This window comes from Lonchura striata, chromosome 10, assembly GCF_050655825.1.
Source record: "Lonchura striata isolate lonStrDom1 chromosome 10, ASM5065582v1, whole genome shotgun sequence".
Lineage (NCBI taxonomy): Eukaryota > Metazoa > Chordata > Aves > Passeriformes > Estrildidae > Lonchura > Lonchura striata.
The window spans coordinates 17,250,834-17,272,500 of NC_140712.1; the positions used below are offsets into that span (position 1 = coordinate 17,250,834).

The 21,667-nt window shown below is 46.1% G+C and overlaps 1 protein-coding gene across 6 annotated transcripts in view; it reads right to left on the bottom strand.

Moving 5' to 3' along the window:
* The window catches only part of WDR93 (WD repeat domain 93), a 68,909-nt gene that overhangs the window by 40,103 nt on the left and 7,139 nt on the right, over window positions 1-21,667 (bottom strand). For 5 of the 6 annotated variants that reach the window (XM_085588866.1, XM_085588862.1, XM_085588864.1 and 2 more), the window contains 5 exons: window positions 21,319-21,550; window positions 20,599-20,659; window positions 19,752-19,908; window positions 19,424-19,625; window positions 4,982-18,367 (listed from right to left, as the gene is read on the bottom strand). In XM_085588866.1, the coding sequence (XP_085444992.1) occupies window positions 18,256-18,367; window positions 19,424-19,625; window positions 19,752-19,908; window positions 20,599-20,659; window positions 21,319-21,550 (764 nt within the window). In that variant the 3' untranslated portion in view covers window positions 4,982-18,255. Of the gene's footprint in view, window positions 1-4,981; window positions 18,368-19,423; window positions 19,626-19,751; window positions 19,909-20,598; window positions 20,660-21,318; window positions 21,551-21,667 lie in introns of those variants that run through there. The other variant, XM_085588865.1, reaches the window with a different exon arrangement.

Here is a 21,667-nt window from a genome sequence, read left to right on the forward strand (position 1 = left end):
CTTTGCTGCAAAGATGCCCTTCAGGTACTTCTTACAACTTTTAACAAATCCCAGGATGAAAAAGACCATTGGAGCATCTTCCTCAGGCTGAGAACAGCAGCACAACTGCTCTGTCCTCTGCAGGAATACCTTGGACAGCAACCTGTAGAGCTGCCCTGAGTGGGTACATATGGTCAGGGACCACCTTCAAAACACAGCAGCTTTAATTATTCTTGCTCCTCTGCCAGACATATGGCATTTTACCTTCAGTTTAAATGCCATCACCTTCTATTCCTTTATTGTTCCTTTCCAAAACTTGTCCTTTCTCCCCACTTTAATATTTTAAGCTGCAATGGAACTAGATTTTTTTCAAAGGAAAAGTTTGTAGCCAAGCAAATGTCCATGTCATAAGATGAATGACTATGCAGCTAAAGCAGTGATGTTTTCAGGATTAATCTTGCCTAAATATTTCATTTCTTCATTTTGAATTATGAACATCTTTTTCATAAGTACTGATAGAGTTTATAGATCATTCCCAAAATGAAATTTTGATTAAAAAACTAGAAAACCACTTGAGGAAGAGGACTTCAGTAGGTGACAAAAACTGTCCTTCAGATAAGACAGAAGAGCATATAAGATGATAGGTCACTTATTTTTGATAGAGTTTTTATTTTGGCAAAAAAAAATAGGACTATCATAAGTCTTGTGCTATTTAGCCTTTGTTGGACTAATTTAATGAAATATTTTCTTGGGTCTAAAACAATTAGGCTTTGTCAGAGAGTATTTGGGACTCAGCACTCTGCAAGATTTTGGCACCACATGCACCTCTTTGTACTGTGGGATTCATTGAGAGCCATACACATTTCCTTCAGGAAATCAGGAAGCCTAAGAAACCCCGTGGCAGATAAGATGCAAGACTGATGAGCTGCAATCAGTATAAATTAGCACCTGCAAAGGATAAATCCAATGCACAAGAAAATATCTATTATGACTATCAGAAAAATTCCAGGTGCAACATGAACTTGAGGAAGTCACAAGGTTGTTATTTACAGCCAGACCTCTTCAGCAACTGGAGTTTTGCAAAGAAAAAAAAAAAAGAGAAAAAAAACCAAACTAAACCAAAAGCTGCTAAGATCTTAGACATCCTGAAGATGGGTGCACCATCAGGGCACCATCCTTCCCAGCTCGTGTTAGTTAACATGTCAGAACTCCTGGAAATGCTCAGCCCCCAGCTGGGAGGTGGTGGAGGGCTGGACAGGGAGAAGCTCTGGATCTGCCAGAGGAACAGTTCTGCAGGAGGTCACTTGCATGCTCTGTAGGAACAGGAGCCCACGTTCCCCATCCACTGCTGTGCAGCCAGGACAGAGACCTGGAGTGGGCAGGAGAAGTTTTAACAGACCGAGCAGATGAGAGAAAGAAATTGGTGTCAAGGACAAGCACAGCCCAGCATCACCAGGCACCCCAACAGGTCACAAAAACCATCTAAGTTATGAATTTCATTTAGAGCTCCTTGTTCTCTCTACACCTGCAAAATCCAGATACTGGTCTTGTCCAATGGCATCTCTTAACTAGGAGATGAGTACCATTAATTACCTGCAGGCCAGAGGATATCTCCTTTCACTGCTAACCCACTCTCAAGTGCTCTGATAAATACAGAGTTTCCTCTTGCAGGGGGAGGGAACCTATCTGCAAAGTGTTAACGGTCTAAAGCCACTTTCAAAGTAGCATCTACCACCTGATAAGTTTATCCTATATCTCAGCATTTCACAAACAGCAGCTCCAAACACTTTTCCCTGACCAATTTATCAAGATTTATATCAGATTTGGGTTCTGTGCTCCAGTTTGACTCGCCCAATATTTCAGCATTCTGTAATCAAACCCTGAGAGGCCCATGACTCTTGGGCATGACATCTTCTGCTTTTCAAGATACTCCTGTCCTATGACATAAAGAGGTAACTGTGCCAGGCAATAAGCAGGAAGATAATATTTCAAGAACACAAGAGAAATAGTTAAAACTCAGCAATTTATTTGGGAACACATATGTGCTTTTGTTAGTAGGAGAACGTCATCCATGGCTTTTTTAATCTAGGGATGCATTGATGTATTGTGACACTTTGTGCTTTTCAGTGCCCTGCACTTCCATCCATATCCTTCCCTCAAGTGGGACAGGCTTTCCAATGGATTGTCACCATTTAGTAATTACAAATATAAATGTCACTGCTGTCAAATAATATAACACACCTCACGCATCAGGACACAAGCTGTTTGAAATCGAGCTATTATAGCAGAGCCACCGCTGTGTGAACACGCCTTGATTAAATTCATAGACATTAATCATTTTAAATAAAAAACTGAATTTTGTCAAGGCAGCAATGAACTTTCCAGAAGATATAGGAGTGAAGTGATGTTTCCAGAAGGCAGTGTTCCTCCAGGCATTCCTTTAACACCAGAGCACAGTAGGAGTACATAATGCATAGCTGCAAAAAGCAGTTTTTAAGCACAAATCCCATGGAGCAGTTCAGTACCACAAAACCCCTGAAAGCTGCAGCCCTCAGCATATGGCAAGTGCTCACCTGAGCACCAGCAGAGCCATCACAATCAGGAGTGGTGTCTGCACAGGCACAGCCCCAGCCAGCCGAGAGCAGGGTCCAAGGTAATTGGTTTTGCCACGCTGTCAATCCCACCCCCAGGAAGAGGTTTCCCTGCCAGCCTGCCAAGACAGCTTCTATTTTCCAGACTGTCAGTCTCAAATCCTATCAGATTTCAGGCTGCAGAAGATAGATTATCTGGGTAGCGTTATGACAGATGCACTGCTGAAGATGCCCACTTACTCCAAGAGAAAAGGGAAAATGTCTCCCCCTGCTCCTTTTCTGCCTGTGTCAGACCCATCTGCCATCCACTGCTGGGCTCATCTTTGTCACACCTGGGAACAGCAACTCCACCAAGGGGTCTGCACATGCATTCATTAGGAGGAAGCGTAGTTTGATGGAAAGATTTAGTTTCTTTATCTTCCCAGAGAAGGGATATCCTGGGAAAACAATCTATGATCATTCCCCTATATATTAAAGGGGTTATTCTGCATAGGGATCAAATTGCAGTTGCAGAGTAGAACAGCCACTTGGCACGATGACAGATTGCTGTATCAGTCATACCTGCAAACCTTATTTACAGAAGCACCACGCAAATATTTGAGCTGGCAGCTGCTCCATTGTGAGAGCAAATATAGCTTAAAAGGTTTTCTATTTTGCAGAATTTCCAACCCTTTTTTTTTTTTTTAAAGCACATGCAAAACACATCCCTCCTCACTGTCATCCAGCTCCTGCCCACCCTTTTTGATGAAGGGTCTCCTAAGTATGAAGCATTTGCTAAAAAGCAGACAATGATGTTGCTGTCACTATTCAGTCTACTTATGAGTCCAGCTTTGAGATCAAGAGCAGATGAAAGAGGAGAGGAATCTCATTTGAAGTCAGATGATGCTCAGCCCCAGCTTGCTGCACGTCCAGCCAAGTTTCTTTACTCCATTGCTCAGTCACCTTGCACTTACTGGTTTCCCAGGTGTGACTGAGCCTTGCCCAGTTTGGGGTGACACTGGTGCCAGCTACAGACAGCAGACAACCCCCAGGGCCATGTCAGAATTGCAGCAGCAAGCCAGCATCAGACACCAAATTTCTTACCTTTCCATATCAAATGCAAGGAGAGCTCAGTGCCCCCATGTGAATTGAGCACAGCCACTACACAGCCCTGCTGATCCCTCCCCTGCCCTCAGCCCTGTGCTCTTCCCTCCATCACCCAACTACAGCTGTACATGCAGCTGGCACAGCAAAAGCAGACTGAGGAACTGATCTGGGCTAAAAAAAGAGGCAACTCCTTGCAAATGAACCCATAAATTTAGCTTCAGAATTTGCAGCACAAGTCTCCTTGATTGAGGCTGGTGTGCTGGGAGCAAGATGCCTCCTGGCATGGATCACCCACCCTGGCACACTCAGCTTTTCCCTGGAGATTTGGGATTTCTCTGTGCTGCCCTGGGTCACACCAGCATCGTGCACAGCCTGTGGTGCCCAGCTTCTCCCTGGGCAGTCCCCACCAGGCACAGCCTCACCAGATCATAGACAAAAAGCATTGCAAGGCCACTCACCCAACTTGAGGTACCAGGCAGCGTTATCACAAGTCCTTAGGCAACAGTAAAGCCCCTAGATTTTGAGGTTTGCTATTTTTTTATAAGCTGAAACATGTATGCATATGTTCCAGCTCTCTGTTGCCAAAAAGAACCAGACAGGTAAAACACACAAAAGGTAAAGTTTGTTATAAATGCAAAAGCCACAGCCCTTGCCCTTCTATCCCTCAACCTGAGTCAAGCAGGTTAACCAGCTCTGCCTCCTCTTCCTGATATAAATGTAAAGCAGAAGGGAAATAGTGCCAGGATCCAGAATGTGCTTGCCACTTACTAGGGTCAGAACTGCACTTTACACCATAAAAATCTTCCCTGGACACTCACTTCAAACTCAGGTCAACATTTGACTCCCCCAGTACCAAGTGAAGCAGCTCTGCTGAAAGCTGCTTGAACTACCCCCTCTACCAAACCTTGCTCCCTGAGGGACCAGAGAAGCTCATCCTACTCAAGGGAATGTGCTTGCTCACTTGCTCTGCCTGAATAGAAGCCCTCTGCTGCTCCTCAGCACCCCTCAATCAGCAATTGAGCCTCAAATAAAAGCAGCTTTTCCAAGCCCAAGAAAAACCAGAGCAGAAATCACCTCAACTTACCATCCAGGCCCCCAAGCAGCTCCATTTCCCACAGCCATGCTCTTTTATACTCATGGCCTGTAATGATTTTTCAGGTGCTCTGGATTCAATGCACAAAAAACCCTCATTTTCCCCACCTGAAAGCTTTTACCCCACTCTCCTGGATTGGCCTGGGAGGAAATGTGTGAATTTTGTGACAAAATATTTTAATTCCTTCACAGGGGACAGAAGAGAGGTCAACCTAGAGGAAAGGGATGACATAAATGGAAAAGTTTGGAGGTTTGGGTTTTTTTTTTTTCTCTTTATAGATAAAGAAAACCTTTTCTATGCAGAAGAATTGTAAAAGTGTAAGGGGTCAAATCAGCAGCAAAGAATGCATTTTGCACTAAAAAAATAATGTTTGTACAGATATAATAAAAGCATCAGAGTCTTGCTCTGCTCTTCAGCAGTGAAAAAATACCTCTGGACTCCCCTTTGCCTCATAAATCACTGGCACAATTGTCCTCTCTCACTGCAGCCAGGCTTGGGGTGGCAGGAAGGGCAGGGCTCGGTGTTGTCACCCAGTGCAGTGGCCAGCAGGGCAGGTTTGCAGCCAAAACCTGTGAGAATGGGACCTCAGACTACGGTGTGTTGTCCTGCCCTTCACTTTTCAGCCCCTGTTTTTCGTATGCAGGATTAAATTCTTTGCATTAGCTTCAGAAGCAAGAAGAGGTCCCCAGCACCACACACCTGCGAGCACTTGCTGCTGGGTGCAATGCGACATCCGCTGCTCTTACCCACAGCTCATGAATGAAATCCAGAACAACAGCTGTGCTGCACAGCCACGGGGAACCTTCCTGTGGACCACTGCAGACAGGATTCTCTGCGAAACCTGTTCTTTCTTTGCACGTGCAGAAGATGAGCTCACTCAGACCACCAGGCACCCGAGCCTCGGAACGCGGCGCGCGGCAGCTCAGGGCAGCGGGTGGGATGTGGAGAGCCCAGCGTGGATGTGCACCTGGATTGTGTCTGCCATGGCCATGCAGGGAGCACAGCAGCCTGCTCAGCTCCATGAGTTCCTGAGCAGGAGGAGGGAGCGGCGTGGGCCTGGGAGGGCCGCGGGAGGTGCCACAGCAGTTTTGCTGAAGTCACGGCCGCACACGGCGATGGCACAGCCACAGCCTGAGCTCCGAGCTCCACAAACACCAGCCTGCTGATCAGCCTGGAACCCTTTAAAAGCCCCCCTCACACACCTCAATTATTTCAACTGCTTAACCATCACGTTCCACTATTGATTTGAACACAGACGAATTATTTAAGTCAATTGCCTATTAAAATTCATTTTGGGTGAAAGGTCAAAGCTGCAAATTGAAACCAGATGCAGTACATTATGTCTATCAGTACTGTGATCTGCACACAGGTTCACTATAATGTTTCTGCAGAAGTAATTTCTCTTGTCAAATTTTGCTCTGTATGCCACTGTGGCTATTACAAGCTCTATTAATTAAGAGGCCTCTTTACTTTTATTAACAGAAAGTTTTAAATTCTGCAGTCTCAAATAAAGGTATGTAAAAAAGCATTAGGTCTTACCCACCTTATAGCATGTGCCTCCTGAAATTCAGAGAAAAAGGAAAATGAATTAATTTTGTAGATGGAATTATTTTATTCAGTTGCAGGAGATCTGAGGAACTTTCAGACTCCCTGCAATGACTAACAGTGACAAGTAGCACCCTCCCCCAAAGCCACCAGCAACATCCCTGCATCCAGGACTGTGCTGCTTGTAAAGTGCAGTGACTTCTGGGCAGCTTTTGATCCACTTGAAGTCCATCAAGAGAAAAAGGCCACAAGAATGGCCTCTCCATGTCACCTTGAAGCCGCCATCAACTCCTGATGAAAGGCAGCAGAAGCACAGCAAACCTCTAAGTGTTTACACTGCTCTCTTCCTCAGCAGCCAGAGCTGGGAAATCCCACCCTGACTTGATTTGGGTTGCATCTGGTTTTAAGTTCCTAGAAAAATAAAGGCCAGTTACTCATGGCTTGCTCTGCCACAGCTTGCATGAATCTTTAGCCAACACAGCACTGCCCTTTGTGTCTTTCTTTATGTACACATGGCTTATGCAGCAAGGGGGGCATTGGACCACAGAGGGGAACATGGCATTTTCTCCCAATCACAGAAGTGTTTTGTTTTCTTTGAGACTGACCCTGTAACTACTGTCTCAAGAGAAAATTTAGTTTTTTCCAAAGTAAAAATCATTTGAAAGGAAGGCTGCTGTTCCAGTGGGAAAATGATGATGTGCCTCTTGGGAAAACTGAAAACAAACCAAAATGGAAATTTTAATTTGATTTTTAAATGCCAGCTTGAAATAGGACATTTGCATTTCTGCCCTCCAATAGCAGTCATGTTGCTCCTATTAAGATGTTTATAAAAAGATTTTGTTTTGGTAGAAGGAGGGGGTGTTTGATACTTCTGATAGGGAAAGCTGATCTCTGACCATTTCTGAACATCTGAAAGTGTTTTCAGCTCTTTGCAGCCTACATTGACATTTCAGAGTGTTGAAAGTTGCACAGATCAAGTCAACAAATTTCAGGCATGCTATGAGTAATTCAGTTCATAGAATCTCTCCCAGCCCAGGGAATCACTTCACTTGCACATAGCACCACCACAGACCAAGGCTGTACTTTAATTACAGCATCTTCCACAGCTCTTCCAAGAGTTCCTAATAACTCTTTAAGACAATTGCCAGGGAAAAGTGGAACAGAAGAGCCAAGAGAAGAGGAACTGCTCTCAGTGCCAAGCATATTCGGCAGTTCAGTAGACACACACAGACACGTTTTTTGCTTTGCCAAAAGTTAAACCTTTTCTTCTTAAAGTTTTCCTGTAAAAATATTTCTTTTCAGTGGAGTTCTGTAAAATCTGTCCAATTTCTTTATAGTCTATTTGCTGAAACAAGGAACCTGCAAGTCCCCAGCAGGTCACCCCAGAAGTTGATGCCTTAGGATTTTAGCTTTTATATTTTTCAAACCCTGTACTGCTTTAGGGTATAACTCTAAAGTCCATATAGAGTGTTAGATAGGGCATAACTCTAAAGTCCATATAGAGTGTTTAGTTAACCATCTTCATATTTTGGTCAGACAAAACAATCCCTCTAGGTCTGATCCTAATCAAAATGAGTGGGAACTCGTGGGTGTCCCAGGGAGGGGGCAGGGTGGGTGCAGGGGCTGCACCTGGAGCAGATGTCTCTCTACAACACAGCTCATGAGAAATGAGGTGTCTCCTCCCCTGAAACTGGGATCACTGTGTGAGCAACCAGAGAAATGGGGCTGAGGATGGGAAAAGCATCAAAAGCAAGAGTCCTGTTTGAAGAGATGCAGTGGTGATTCTGCTTCTGGTTGGGTTGGGCTGAACTCTTCTCTCTGTAAAGTTATTTGAAAATTACTCTGTGGACACAGCCTCTGGGAAGGGCCAGTGGAAGGGCTCAGGCTGCTGTCTCAGAGCCCCCCACGCTCTCAGCTCATCTGCAGAGGTGGCAGGTCTGCAGGCAGGGCAGGGCCCCTTTTGCAGTGGGATTTGTGACACAGGCACATCCTGCTGGGAAGGGAGTGGTGTGGCCAGGCCAGCAGTGCTGGCAGATGGTGAGGATCTTCCACCTCAGCAGAAGGTCTCTCAGGAGGAGGGGAGGCTGAACACCTGCTCTTCCAGACACACATGGCTCTGTGCAGGCAAAGGGATGATCCTCAGGCAGGACAGGCACTGCCCAGGGTGCTTCCCCACAGCTGGGGCTGCTGAGGCCATGGCAACAGCTCTGCAGGGCCATGGCTTTTGGAGGTCCCCACTGGGATTTGAAACTGCTCCATTTGGTCAGAAGGGCTAAAGGCAAGGGCTTTAGTCATGGCAATGGGTTGTGCTGTAGGGCCATGTAATCCAGGGGTTAAATAACAAATTCCAGTATCATCTCTCCACCTCTCTTCCTCACTTTCTTGGAAAAAGGATGAGATAAGAACCCAGCCCTGGGCAGGACTTCACAGTCTGTGGCAGGCAGGTTTGGGCTCTCTGAATGTGAGTCTCAGAGGGGAGGCATCTCAGAGCAGCTTCCAAATGACCAACACTGAGGGCTTCTCACCATTTGGCTGAGCTCATCCCCGTGCCAGTGTGAGCCAGTCCCAGGGCAGGGTGCACAGCTGATGCAGAACTGATGCTACACTTGATCTCAGCTGAAAGGCCATTACAGAGAAATCAGAAGAGACTGGCTAAAAGCAATTTATGGGGTTACAAAATGATGTATTACATGCACCATGGCTCCAGGTTTGCAGTAATTTAGGCTGGTATTGATTGAGGAGAGACTGGGGCATATTCCACCACCTTTTTAATTTCAGTCTGATTTGGCCACTACTTGCAGGTCAGCAGGCAATTTGATGAGACAAAAACAAACGAAGCATTAGAGCAGCCTAAATCACATGCTTTTAGAAGTACCTTGTAAATAACTTTTAAGGCTGAACAAGAACAAAATGAAAGAATTGGCTATTAAGGAAATCGAGACTGAAGTTTCAGGCTCAGAAAAAATGGTTTCATGGCACAGCTAAGAAAGAATATCACTCACACCTACCATCATTGCCTGCCTGCATTTTCCCAGACAAATATGCTGTCTTTTTCTTCATATTACGGTGCTAATTCTGATTCAATGTGTACTGATTAGATATGAAAATAAAGCCAAAGTTTATACAGTTTCTTACAAAGGCCTCTAATTATATTATTTCAGCAGTGGGATGAATGACTTGGTAGGATTCCAGATTGTTCAAACCAGGTAATGGAGTATTGTCTCTGCACTTCAAGAAAAGGGACAGGCTGTAAACCCAAGTGTAAAACTCTTGTAAGGGTAAACCTGAGATTATTTTCATCCTGGAGGTAGTGATTACAGTATTAGTACATGAAAGGGCACCCATCAGTACTTCAGGTGGGGAAATTTCCCAGTGATTTCCATGAGAGAAGGAAATTTAGCACATACTATGTGATATTGAGGAGAAAAAACACAGGCAGAGGAAGTGGGAGGGAAAGGTTATTCAGTTCTTCATTATTTCTTTTTGATTTTAGGGTTGAAGCAGTCCTCTCCTCACAAAATTCCATTAAAGTGCACAAAATCCCAGATCCTTTTCCCTTCCCCTCCTAGGAATGTGCCCTGTAATTCATCACCCACAGTCCCACAGGGTGAGAGGGTAGTGGAGGCACATGTTAAGGGGGAATTGTTCCAAACCATAGAAGGAATCCAGCTGCAAACTGCCCGAATTCAGCCCCGAGCTCAGCTCTTCTGTGTCTGCATATTGATGTTGTGTAGTACATGGACAGAGGTCTAAGCAAAGCAGATCGATTATGTCACTTACACCAGCCATCAGGTGTGGATATAAATGGATTTTCTAAGTTTGCTGTGACTATCAAATCTTGAACTCTGATGTGCACAGGTAAAGAGAGACACAGGAATCTCTGATTGGAGTAATTAGCACTTTCCTGCAGAAGGCTTCTCTGATCTCTATAATTGCATGTTCATTTCAGTCTTTTAATAGCACACTTGTGAGGTGCTTTTCTACTTGCTGCAGGTAAAGGGAGACATGACCTCGTGTTCCATCACACCTGCTGATGGAGCAGATGCCATGTCCAGACTTGCTGAAGCTTGGGAGGGAGCTGGAAAAATCTCTGAATTTATTTCAAATCAAGCATCTTCTGAGGACCCAGTTCTTTATTTCTGGCTAGCAGGGAGTTTGTTCAAATGGCATCCCAGGCAACATGAAGTCCCACTTGATGGTTTATTTCATAATAAAATCAAGTTTAGTGGTGTGAGGGAGGATAACATCTCCTTCCATGGGCCTGTAGGAAATGGTACCCTGCTCCCAAATATATACACATGTTGGGAAGGCCAGTCAGGCTCTATGGACTCTCACAGACATCACAGAAAGTGCAGGGCTCAACTGCCAGTGAACTTGATTCCACCCTTTTAATAATTCATTCACAACCAAATGAAACCACCTGAGCATCTTCTTCCTTTGTCTCAACTCCAGAAGTCAAACACCTCCAAAGTTATTGGCAGCTTTAATTAAAACTAGCTTTGAAACACAGAGCAACCTATAATAGTTATGGCTCATTCTAGATAATACTGTAATAACCCTCTCTCATATTAAATATAGCAGCAATATTGTTCACCAGAGATGAGGACATTAGCACAAATAATCAGCCTCACTGTTGTGGGGAGGGCACTGAAGCCAAGAGGGGGTCTAAAATGATTGCATAAAATGCATTTGCTCCTGAAAAAGAGACACCCTGCAGCTCCCTGCCCTCATCAGCATCCTTCCCAGAAGGCCCCTGAATTTCCTGTAGAATTAGTTCACCCCCCAGTACTATCTCAGTACGTGCTGCCAGTGGGAGGCCATTTCCAGGCTCCTGCCCTGCCTGGGCACCGGCTGCATTGCTCTGCCAGTCTCATTCACACAGCCACTTCCACCAGCACAGAGCTGCAGCAGGGAGGGCTGTGGCCCAGTGACTGCAGATGTGTTCCCAATTCCAGCCCCATTCAGCTCTCCTGGTCCCAGGCCCTGGGCTCTGCCCCAGGGGATGCAGCAAAGGCAGGGCTCTGCCAGAGAAGTCGATGTTTGGGCAGGCTGGCAAGCAGAATCACAGCTGGGCTGCTGTTCAGAGCTGGGGGGGCCATGGCACTGCAGCACAGGGGGTTTGGGGGGAGGCCAGGAGCTGGGCTGGGGGTGCAGAGCATGGCAGATTGTCCCCCCCTTGCTCTGAAGCAGTGAAACCAAATGGCTCTGCAAATGCACCCTGGTGCAATGCCTGAGGGATGCATAGAGGCACCTGCCTTCTGCTCACCTGCCAACCCTCAGCATGGCTGCAATTAACTGAAATTCCCTCCTGTTGATATACATAGGAAATTATTTTTTCCCATGGTGTAAATCCACTGAAGTCAGCACATTCAAGGAAGGCACACAAGGAGTGAATTTGACCCAGGGCAGTTCATGTCACAGACTCAGGTGTCCATTGAAATGGCCCTTGCAGCTTCAGCCCAGTGCTATTTTAAGGGGCAGTGAAAAATTTAATTGTTTCTTCACATGCATGACAGCCAAATCTTCAGTGCATTTTCTAGAGAGATATCTTACGTTCATCTGAAAATCTCAAGACATTCTGATTTGATTTGAAGGAGGCCTTTGGGGGACAGTGAAAACAGTCCATTTGAGGAAACTCTAGTTGAGTATGTGAGGTAAAGGCATCCAAAATCATTAACTTCTTTTACAAAGCACATCTCTTCTTTCCTACAGTGCTGAGGATGTGCATGAAAACACCGAAACAAGTTTTACTCAAAAGACCATTTCAGTGAAAAGGATTGTCATTTTTTTAAAACTAATGAAACAAAATGCAGCAGCATTTCTCCTTTGAGAAAAATAATAAAAAAAAAACAAACTTCTTCCTTACAGTTCTTATTCCTTTTTCACCCTGTGTGTGTAATTAGATAATAAAGACAAGTGAAAAAACACTGGAGTTGGATTCAAAATTTGAAACTCACAGGGTTCTTTACAAACTTCTTGGGGAAATGTTTAGCTTTCTGATAGATGATACAAACCTTACATATAGAACCATAAGCTCATGCTAACTTAAAATCCCTTACATATGAAATGCACTTCAGTGGCCATCCTGCTCAGGAACAGTTCATCCTTGGGAAAACATTATTGCTGGAATGCTACGTGAGTCCACAGCTCAGAGCTGGAGGATGCATTGAAATTCTCTAAAGAGGCTTTAGGAATTCATAACAGCACTTGATCTACTTTTGAGGGAGGGAATGTGGGGGGTTTTGTGCTGCAACAGCTGAAAGCATTAATTGGCTGATCTTTTCACCAACAATTCATTGTATTTCATTACGTGCCTTTTATGTGTCTGTTGTGTTGCCCCAGTGCCTTGCTAAATATTTCCTAGCTGCACCATGGCATCTTTGAAAGAGGGAGAGGGGCTCCAGCCATCACTCTGTTCCCAGAGAATGAAAGAAAAGTCAAAATTAAATGGGAAAACAACTGTCACCACAATGATAATTAAACTGCAGGCTGCATTAGTATTTTTCCTCCAGAAGCTCTGGTATGAGGCAACAAGATGCATGTCTTTCCACAAAATAATTGTGCTGTAATGAGACTGTCTTTGTGCGTTCAGAAAGAAAAACTGCTGTTAAGGCTGGCTAAATGGAAGTACAAAAGCAGAACAGGTAGCCTAAATGGCAGTTAGTCTTTACAGTTTCTTCCCCAGTCTGGAAGATTAGGATTAGTGTGATCATAGCGAGATGCAAGTGTAAAATCCAGATCTGGATTTCAGGTTTTGCCTCAAGAAGTGGAGAATATACAGAGGAAGGTTTCTGATTCAGATTCATTTTGTAAAGGAAATGTGTAACTCTCTTTCTGTTCATTCTGGTTCCAACAAGTAAATAACTTCAGCCTCTCTGATCCCTGAGGAATGATGATTTACAACTGGTAATGTGCACTGAAGAAAAATACAACTTGTTCCTGAAAACTACTGATTAAAGTGATCATAGCAAAGCCAAAATAACTCACAGCTTCCTCCTTTTATCACTCATACCTGCCTTAGCCCTTGTTACTCCACCCAGCAGCACTGACTCTGATTTAATCTGCTGGAAGGGGGCTTGTCTGCAATGCTGATCAACACAATTCAGCCTTTGCAAACATTGGCCAGTGCCAAGGGACATTCTGGCAATGCTCTTAGCTGAAATAATCTTCAGAAAATGAACTGCTAAAATATGAACTTCCTCAGAGACAGGACCAGGAGAAAAAATGACAAAACCATAATAGGCACTGCCTGCTCACTGGGAAGCATGAAGGATACCAGTTATTGAACCAGGAGGGAAGTACAACCTGGCAGATCTGTTCAGTCCTGTCTCATCCACCATCACTGCCCCAGTCTCTGCCAGGACTCTGTCACGGGGGAGATCCATAAAGAGCAAAAGCTGCTAGTGATGGAACTGAACATTCCATTCCCATTTGGACAATTGCAAATATTTTTCCTGCTTTGTAGCCCTGCTCTTGCTGCCTCTCTGCACTGTCCCAGGAATTGTGTGAAATGCTTTTCTCATTTCCTCCTGTATGTTATAGCCTTCAAAGAGAGAAAGGACCCAAATGCAGAATGCATGGGAAACACTTCAGGAACACAGTCCATTCATTTCAAGAGACTGAGAATCACAGAGAATCTGGGCTAGAAAGAATTCAAGAGTGCCTTCTGTCCTGCTGAATCTTCCTGGCCAGGAGAATCCCTTTCACTGATGGATGTTCCATGACTCCCCAGAAATCTACACTTATGCTGCCTCCACAGCCAGTGCAAATTTCCCCTCACTTGTAACCTGAACCCACTGCTAAGGTCCCCCATGGACACTGGAGCCTGTTTAGTCCCCCTGTAGCTGCTTTATACACACACACCTGGCTCCTAAGTCCCTCCACGAATCCCACACCTTTTCCTGGTGGGCTCTTCCATCTCCCAGAGACCCAGCAAGCTGGAGGCTGGAGCGTCAGCTATTCAGATCAGAAACAGGGTGCAAGTTTAAACAGCACAGGTAGTTTAACAACTGTGACAACTGACCACAGGCTGTGCTGGCATCAGCAATGGGCAGTTTAAAAATTAGGATGCCGGATGTTTTTAAATGATGGCTGTGTTTCAAAAAGAAATTAATTCAGAAGCATCCTTCATTTAGTGTTTACCCTGTATTACTGTGCTATATTATCCTATAATTGGTTGTTAGGTCAGGATTGCAACCTAGCAGGTTCCCCTTCCTTGCCTAATTAGTATATATATTCCTCATTGCTCAGTGCAGGACTTGTTGTTTCCCCCCTACACATCTCCTTTTCCTATGAACACCCTCTCAACAACACAAATTTATTCCCTCTCCCTCTGACAGTCCAGCCCTTCACGTGCTGCTGTTTGCCCGAGCGGGCTGACCTGAAGCTTCTAACAAAACGAGCTGTTTAGTCTGACGAGCTCGAGGCAGTGGAAGTGTTTCAAACTTGGCAGCACAGCCGATTCACTACTCAGGCACTGTACATTTCCCTCCTGTCTGATCTGCAGCCCTGCAGTGACATGAGTCATTCTCCTTCCCCTTCTCTTTAAACCATGGAATTCCTGGGGCCGAGCCAGCACAGGGCCCTGCACAGAGGATGCCACATGAAGTCCCGGCTCCTTTGAGGACAAGCCCTCCCCTACGGCACAACCAGTCTGCTCCTCCACACCCCTGGCCCAGCACTTGGCTTGTGCAGGGTGTGAGTTCCTCAGAGCACAAGCACTGCCTGTCTTGAGCTGCAGAGTGCCTGTAAATCCATGGGCCAAGAGCCAAAACACAGCATCACCCTCGTCGTTGTGCAAAGCTCTTATCTCTCGAGCACCCTCAGCTAAGCTCAGCCAACCTCATCCTGTAGCTTGGCCTTGAAAACGTGGCTCATTTCTCATCCCAGCCAATTGTCCTGCTCTTGCAAAATCTGGCATCAAGGCCAGAAGAACATGGCTCCCCACGTGGGACCACATGTGAATATTGTACAAGGTCCTAGACAGATCAGCACTATACACCATCAAACTGGAATAGGAACAGGGACAAACTGGAAGGATTTGCAGAAGCCCTGAATTAAACTAGACTGAGATGCCTGGCACAATGCATTAGGAAAGATTAAAAGAGCTGATCTGCATGGCTTGGCTGAACAGCACAATCCAACAGTGATCGGCTGGACTCGGAGGATGATGAGAGACTTCACCCTGGTACAGGGAACTGGCATTAGAGGCAATGAGGCAACACTAGTTTGGACAATGAGAGCTATTTCAGAAATTAGGAATGGGATGCAGTACATAGTCTACCTATATCTAGACACAAATTAGAACAGCAGGGAATTAGGCAGCTTGACCTTCCCTTGCTACTTCCAGAGCAAGCCAAGCAAGCACGTGCTGGGACTGTCCTGCCCCAGGCACCACTGCATACCCCACAGTGTCTTGCAGGGACACAGAGGTCTTTGAATCTTCTTCCTCAGAATGGCTTCAGGTTTATGTGGTGAGACACTGCAGGGTATGTGGATTGTTGCATTAAAATTGGCAACACAGGCAACAGGGAGGGCAGATCCCAGAGCACACAGCAATTCAGCTCCCCCGAGACCACATTCCTTCCAGCAGACACAGACGTGGCTTACCCAAACAGCCCAAACTTTTCTGGCCCCAGGAGCAGGAGAATCAGGTCAGATCAGCCTCTGATTTCCCCTGCCTTCACAGCACAAGCAAGTATGCAAAGAAGTAAGATGACATTTGGCTTCTTGCAGAGAGCAGCAGATAATTTAGCGAGATTAAACGACAGGCTCGTCTCCCTTCTCGCGCAGAAAAACCATCTCCGCCCGGCTGGGCAGGGACCGGTCTCTGCTGGAACGATGCTGCTCGAGCGCCTCTCTGTGGATCTGAGCTCCTCTTCCTCCCTTACAGCCTCCTCTAGCCATCAACTGATCTTTTAACTGTCTTTACTTTTTTAAAATACAGAGCCAAATTGCTCCTATTATACCGTGAGCACCTCCTAGTTCACTGAACTTGGCACTGAGCAAGGAGCTGACCCAGCCAGAATTCACAATTTCATCTTTTGATGGTGAGATACATATATTTGATACTACTCAAGGCCTTTCTGCAGTTTCCAGCAGCAGAACAGCTGAAATTGGAACAGACCTACAGCTGTCTAGGGCTCACAGAGTGACCAGGAATGAAAGCGTGGCTGCCAAGGGCATTGTCTTTGAACAAGCAGTCAGGTGCCTGTGCTTGTCTCCAGAACATGCTGTGGAGCTCAGCACAGAGCTCCATCACTAATACACATGTCAACACACTGATCATGCCAATTTTTCTGTATCCCTCGAAGGAACAGGAAACAAATGGTCCCCTGCTGAAATCATGAGTTAAAACAAAGGCTCTTCATCAGCCTCCTGCAGCTGCTTGTTGTTTTCCTTTCTCTGTGGAGCCTGCCAGCTCCTGGTTATCTTGGCCAAGCACATGATTAGAATCCTAGAGCAAATTCTAACTGCAAACAAACAAGTACATCTTGAGAGCAATACACACAAACTGGTGGATGCCCAGTACATCTAACTGTTCAGCAGATCCTGTCCTGCCTCTTCTGATGCCAGGCAAGCCCTGCTCCTCTTCTGGATGAAAAGCAGATGGGGTAGGATTAATGGCACCGATCCCCAGGCCCTTTATATTTGCACAAATCTCAAGAACTAGACTCAGTGCTGTTCAAGGGGCCACGTATTTGTTGTGCTGGCTTTCTGCAGCATGGAATAGGAATGGCCTGAGAAATCCCCTTTGCCTGGCTATGGCAGAAGGTCTATTGTTTCTGAAAGTACCATAGAAACAAAATAATTAAGCTCTATGGCCACCACAGCAAGAACAGAAGGAAGGATCAAGGATTGCTCCTTGTTCACTTTAGTGCTGACCCAGGTGGCTTGGTTTGAACAGGCATTGGGGGTGGTTTGGGATCACCCCCCTGGCTCACACTGAGGCAGATGGCAAGAGCTCACACAGCCCAGTCCCAATATCCGTAACAATCAGATGAGCTGTGAAGCTGTAATCTGTGGCAGATGGAAAATGACAGCACAAAAGCTTTTACTACAGGCCTCAGAGCCTTCACAAAGGTAGCAAATAGGAAGGTTCAATTCAAATAGCTTGTCCTTCTCCAGAGCAAAGCCAGGCATCTGAAACTGTGAAACAAATTGAATGCTTCTCCTTTTCCTACCTCCCCAAAAGATTGGCTGACTTCATTTCCAGGGGATGAGCTGAAACCTCTCATCAAAACTCAGCCCAAAACAAGACAACTTGCTATGAAAAACTGAAATGGGACCTTGGCATGGGAGCATCTACACAACACAGTCTGTGCTGAATCCCTGGCACCCTCCATTGATGCTCTCCTGAACCTTTGTGAGAGGCACTGCAGGGAGACCTGGGGTGAGATAAAATGTTCCCTGTGCACAGAGATTGGAGTTGTTCCTGGGAGATTTGTCAGATTCTTTGTGGGTGAGGCAGTCATTCACAGAAGCCTGATCAGCTGTAAAAAGACAGAAGCTTTCTCATGGGCTTTCCAAGCTGCAGCTCCTAAGCAGTGTTATCCCAAAACTGCCTTCTTTGAAGTCGAGAGACAACTGCAGAACATCCTATATTGGGCCTGTCACATTCTGCAGTGTGGGAAGAGACCTCCACAGCCAGTTTGCTGCCTCCTTTGAAAGGACAAGGTTTCTGGCTTAGCACAAAGATGCTGGTGGCTGCTCATCTGGGTAGGAACAGAAAATGAAACCCACTGGTGAGCTCCAGCAAAATCAGAGTCTGACAAAATGCCAATTCTATGAAGAGCAAGAGACTTTTAATGGAGGAAAGGCTTTATTAAGGTCCACCCTGTTATTGTAACATACCAGGTTACTCTGATGCTCCAGATCTCTGGGAGAGAGATGATTGCAATAGAGTGTCTATCAAAATGTCATTGCTGGATCAGGAGCCTGACCCTCAGGATGCAAGGCTGGCTATTGCTTCTTCTCTCCCTTCACTTTCTCTCTCTCATTGTCCATGGCAGCTGCCTTTGCCTGCAGACAATCCCAGTATTCCTGATTCTCCATTTCCAGCAGTACCTGCTGCCTAAAATGGTGGGGAAAGAGTGGTTAAAACAAAAACAATCCCTGACATTCCCCTGGTGCTCAGACAACACCCTAAGGGCCCCTGGGGCTCACTACCAATTAAACAGTTCTACTTCCTGCGTCCAAAAATCTCAGTGATTCCCTCATGCCAATCAATACTCAAGCTCACTGTTCCTGACAGCAAGGACCTCTGAATTTCTTGTGTCTCTAACCTCTGTAGACACAAGTCTCACTGCAGTTGTATTTGCACTACTCTGGCTTCAGCTCTCAGTTCCCAGGGAGCAGGGTACCCCTTGAGGTGGTGACTCCCCAGTTTTCTGGTATAAGGCAGCCAAGAGTCTCCTCTCCAATATTTTGAGAAGGGACAGAACTGCTGGCTGGTAGCACAGGATGGAATTTTTCTGCCTTTAACTAGCCAGACAACTCCACAGGATTCACCCTGGAGACAAGGAATTAGGGAAGGCTACCAGGTAATAAATATGTGCTATAAGGTCACATCTGAACCCATCTATTTCAAATTGGAAAATTAAAGCATAGTGAAAAGAAGATACAAAATACTGACACGGATCTAGCGCCAGGTTTCCAACAGAATTCCAGGCAAAGGACCCCAAAAAGAGATGTCACAGTGCCATCTAATGACGGCAGCGACACAATGCCACATCCCCGAGGCTGCCCGGGACCTTCTCCAGCCAAGGAACCTCCAGCACAAACCTACTTAAACATCACATGGACCCGGGAATTCGAGGGTCAAGAGGGACACACAGAGATCCCAGCTCTGCCTGGCTGTGGGAGCTAAAGGAAGGCACAAACACGTGAGGATCATTCTCCCTGGCAAGCCTGCACAAAAACACATTCGAACTTGCATCCTGACTTACAGCTGAAGCTGCTCTAGGAAGGACAGAAGGGAGAGGAGGAGGGGTTCTGGGTGGCTGCCAGGTATCCAGCTGCCTGAACACCAGCCTCACTTAGGCACAAATCTCTCACAGCACACAGAACAGCCCAGAAGCTCCAGGGTGAGACCTTGCACCACAATTTACAATAGTGCAGGTGCACTTACCTCTCGGGCAGAAAGCGAAACCTGTCACGTAAAACTATGTTACATCTCTCAATCCACTGCCGTTCCTGCACGGGTTTGAGAGGCAAGTCTGGCTTCTTTGGGAAAGCCTCCTTCAGTGGGTAGGAGTTGAAGTCAAAAAGGAAGATGGTGCTGTGAGTGGCTTTGTTCTGGAAAAATTCATCTGCCTGCTGGTGCTCATCTCCTAGACAGAGACAAGAACAGTGAGCCACTGCATCAGGACACATCCAACAAGAACTATCAAGGATCAGTGCACAGCTGAAGGCACCCAGTGATGGTGCACCAATGACCACCCCAATGTGTCACCCACCTCGGAGCAGCAAGCAGCTGTTCACACAATCCACTGTGAACACTGGCTGCCAGGCAGGTGCTACAGCATGAGAAGGTGGAGTGCAGAAGCTGTAAACAGTCTGTGATGTGTCAGTGTTCATCAGGGACACTGTGCCATCCCAGGAGAAGATCAGGACCTGAAGCAGCAAAATTGACAAGTATGTGTAAAACAAGTGAAAAACACTTTCTGTAAAAGACTTGAGATGACATCCAGGGCCTCACATCCTCAGCTATGATCCTATAGTCATAGGATGACAGAGATGAAGAACAGCTCTTGCAGGGAACTTGGACCAAAACTGCTAGAGGTTTGGATTGGAAAAAGGAAACAGGGCACATTAGAAATGAGCTAGATCCAGCCTTCTGCGTGGCTCCTATGGTGAGTGGCTATTAGTCCTTTCCTCCCCATGCCTGCAAACTTTCTGAGGCCACTTGTAAGGTTGTGTTTGTAACTTTCTCCCCAGGATGCCCTCTCATATTTGACCCTGATGCCTGAGGCTTCATGGCTGAACCCTCCCACCTTCCAGAGGGACCTGTCCATGGGCACCTCAGTGGCCAGCTAGAGGACACAAGTGCAAGGGGATACTGAGTAAGATCATGGAAGAGAAATCCTTTGAGCATTACCAGCCACACACAGACCTGTAACTGGTGCAGGAAGTCTTCACACCAAAAATATTTGGAGTCTGGAAATTACGTGAGGCAATCATATCTGATTGCCCTGTTCATTATCTTCTAGGCACCCAGTTATTGTCTTTGCTGGAAACAAGATCCCAGCACAGCTGGCCATGAGTTCCCACCCAGCTGTTAAGAGAGCTGGCAGTAATACTCACTGCACTGGGGAAGGCCAGGACAGGCATCACTGCACTGACAGTAAGATTTGGATTTTCAGGCCTGTAAAAGAGACACAGGTTCATGCTGCTGTTGCATGTACCTGGCACATACTGAGAGGCTGTGATAATGATAGTGGCAATTTGGGGCACACTGACTGGCAAAAAGTCCCAGCCAGGCCCCTCCCTTATAGAGACAAAGCCTGTCTCCTCCCGGGCAGGAACCCCTGAGGCCATCCCTGTGCAAACCTGCCTGGGAACTAGGTTGGAGATACAAATCCCTGCCTGCCATGAAGGCATGAATCCAGAGTCTTCAGAGCAGCAGCTTCCCTCCTCCTCAAACCAAGGGGATAAGTGAACAAAAATGATAGTAAGATGGCAATGAATGTTTATTCTGACTTCTAGGGAGATGGTATTCTGTTAATGGCAAAGGAGGGAAGAAAAAAAATCCCATGGGTATCCAGCAGAGTCACAAATGGTTCAGCATCAGCCCTGGAGCTGTGCTAGAAGTATTTGTGTTCTGGTGCACAGAAGAACCCAGAAACACCCCTAATTCTGGCAAACCATTGAATTTTATCACTAACAAAACCACACTGCTGACAGCAGCATGGCAGAGCCATCTGTGTAAAAACAGTAGGAAGTTCTTTACCCCACAGAAACCTGGGGCTCCCTGTTAGACTGGATCACTATAACCACGGCTTCTTTGGCTGGAGTCTGCCTCACCTGTCTGCCAGGAGTGTGATGCTGGACTTCCCAGCCCTGGGTGCTTTCACCAAATAGAAAGAGCTGTCTGTACACAGCACTAGAAGCTGTATGATGGGACAGACAGGATCTGCACCACAATATACAGGATCTGTAGCACATGTCTCATCACTGGCAGCTGCAGTATCACACAGAAAGTGAATACTACGGATGAAACGTTCCTCTAGAATGGCAGTCACAGACAGTGGGTATCCTGAGGAAGCAAGGAAGAAAAAAGGAACTGGTAATTTATCCAAGCAAAGCTTAGTTTGGAGTGTGGCCCACTCAGAGAGAGAACAAGCAGATGGCAGAAGAAGATCCTTCTGCCAGG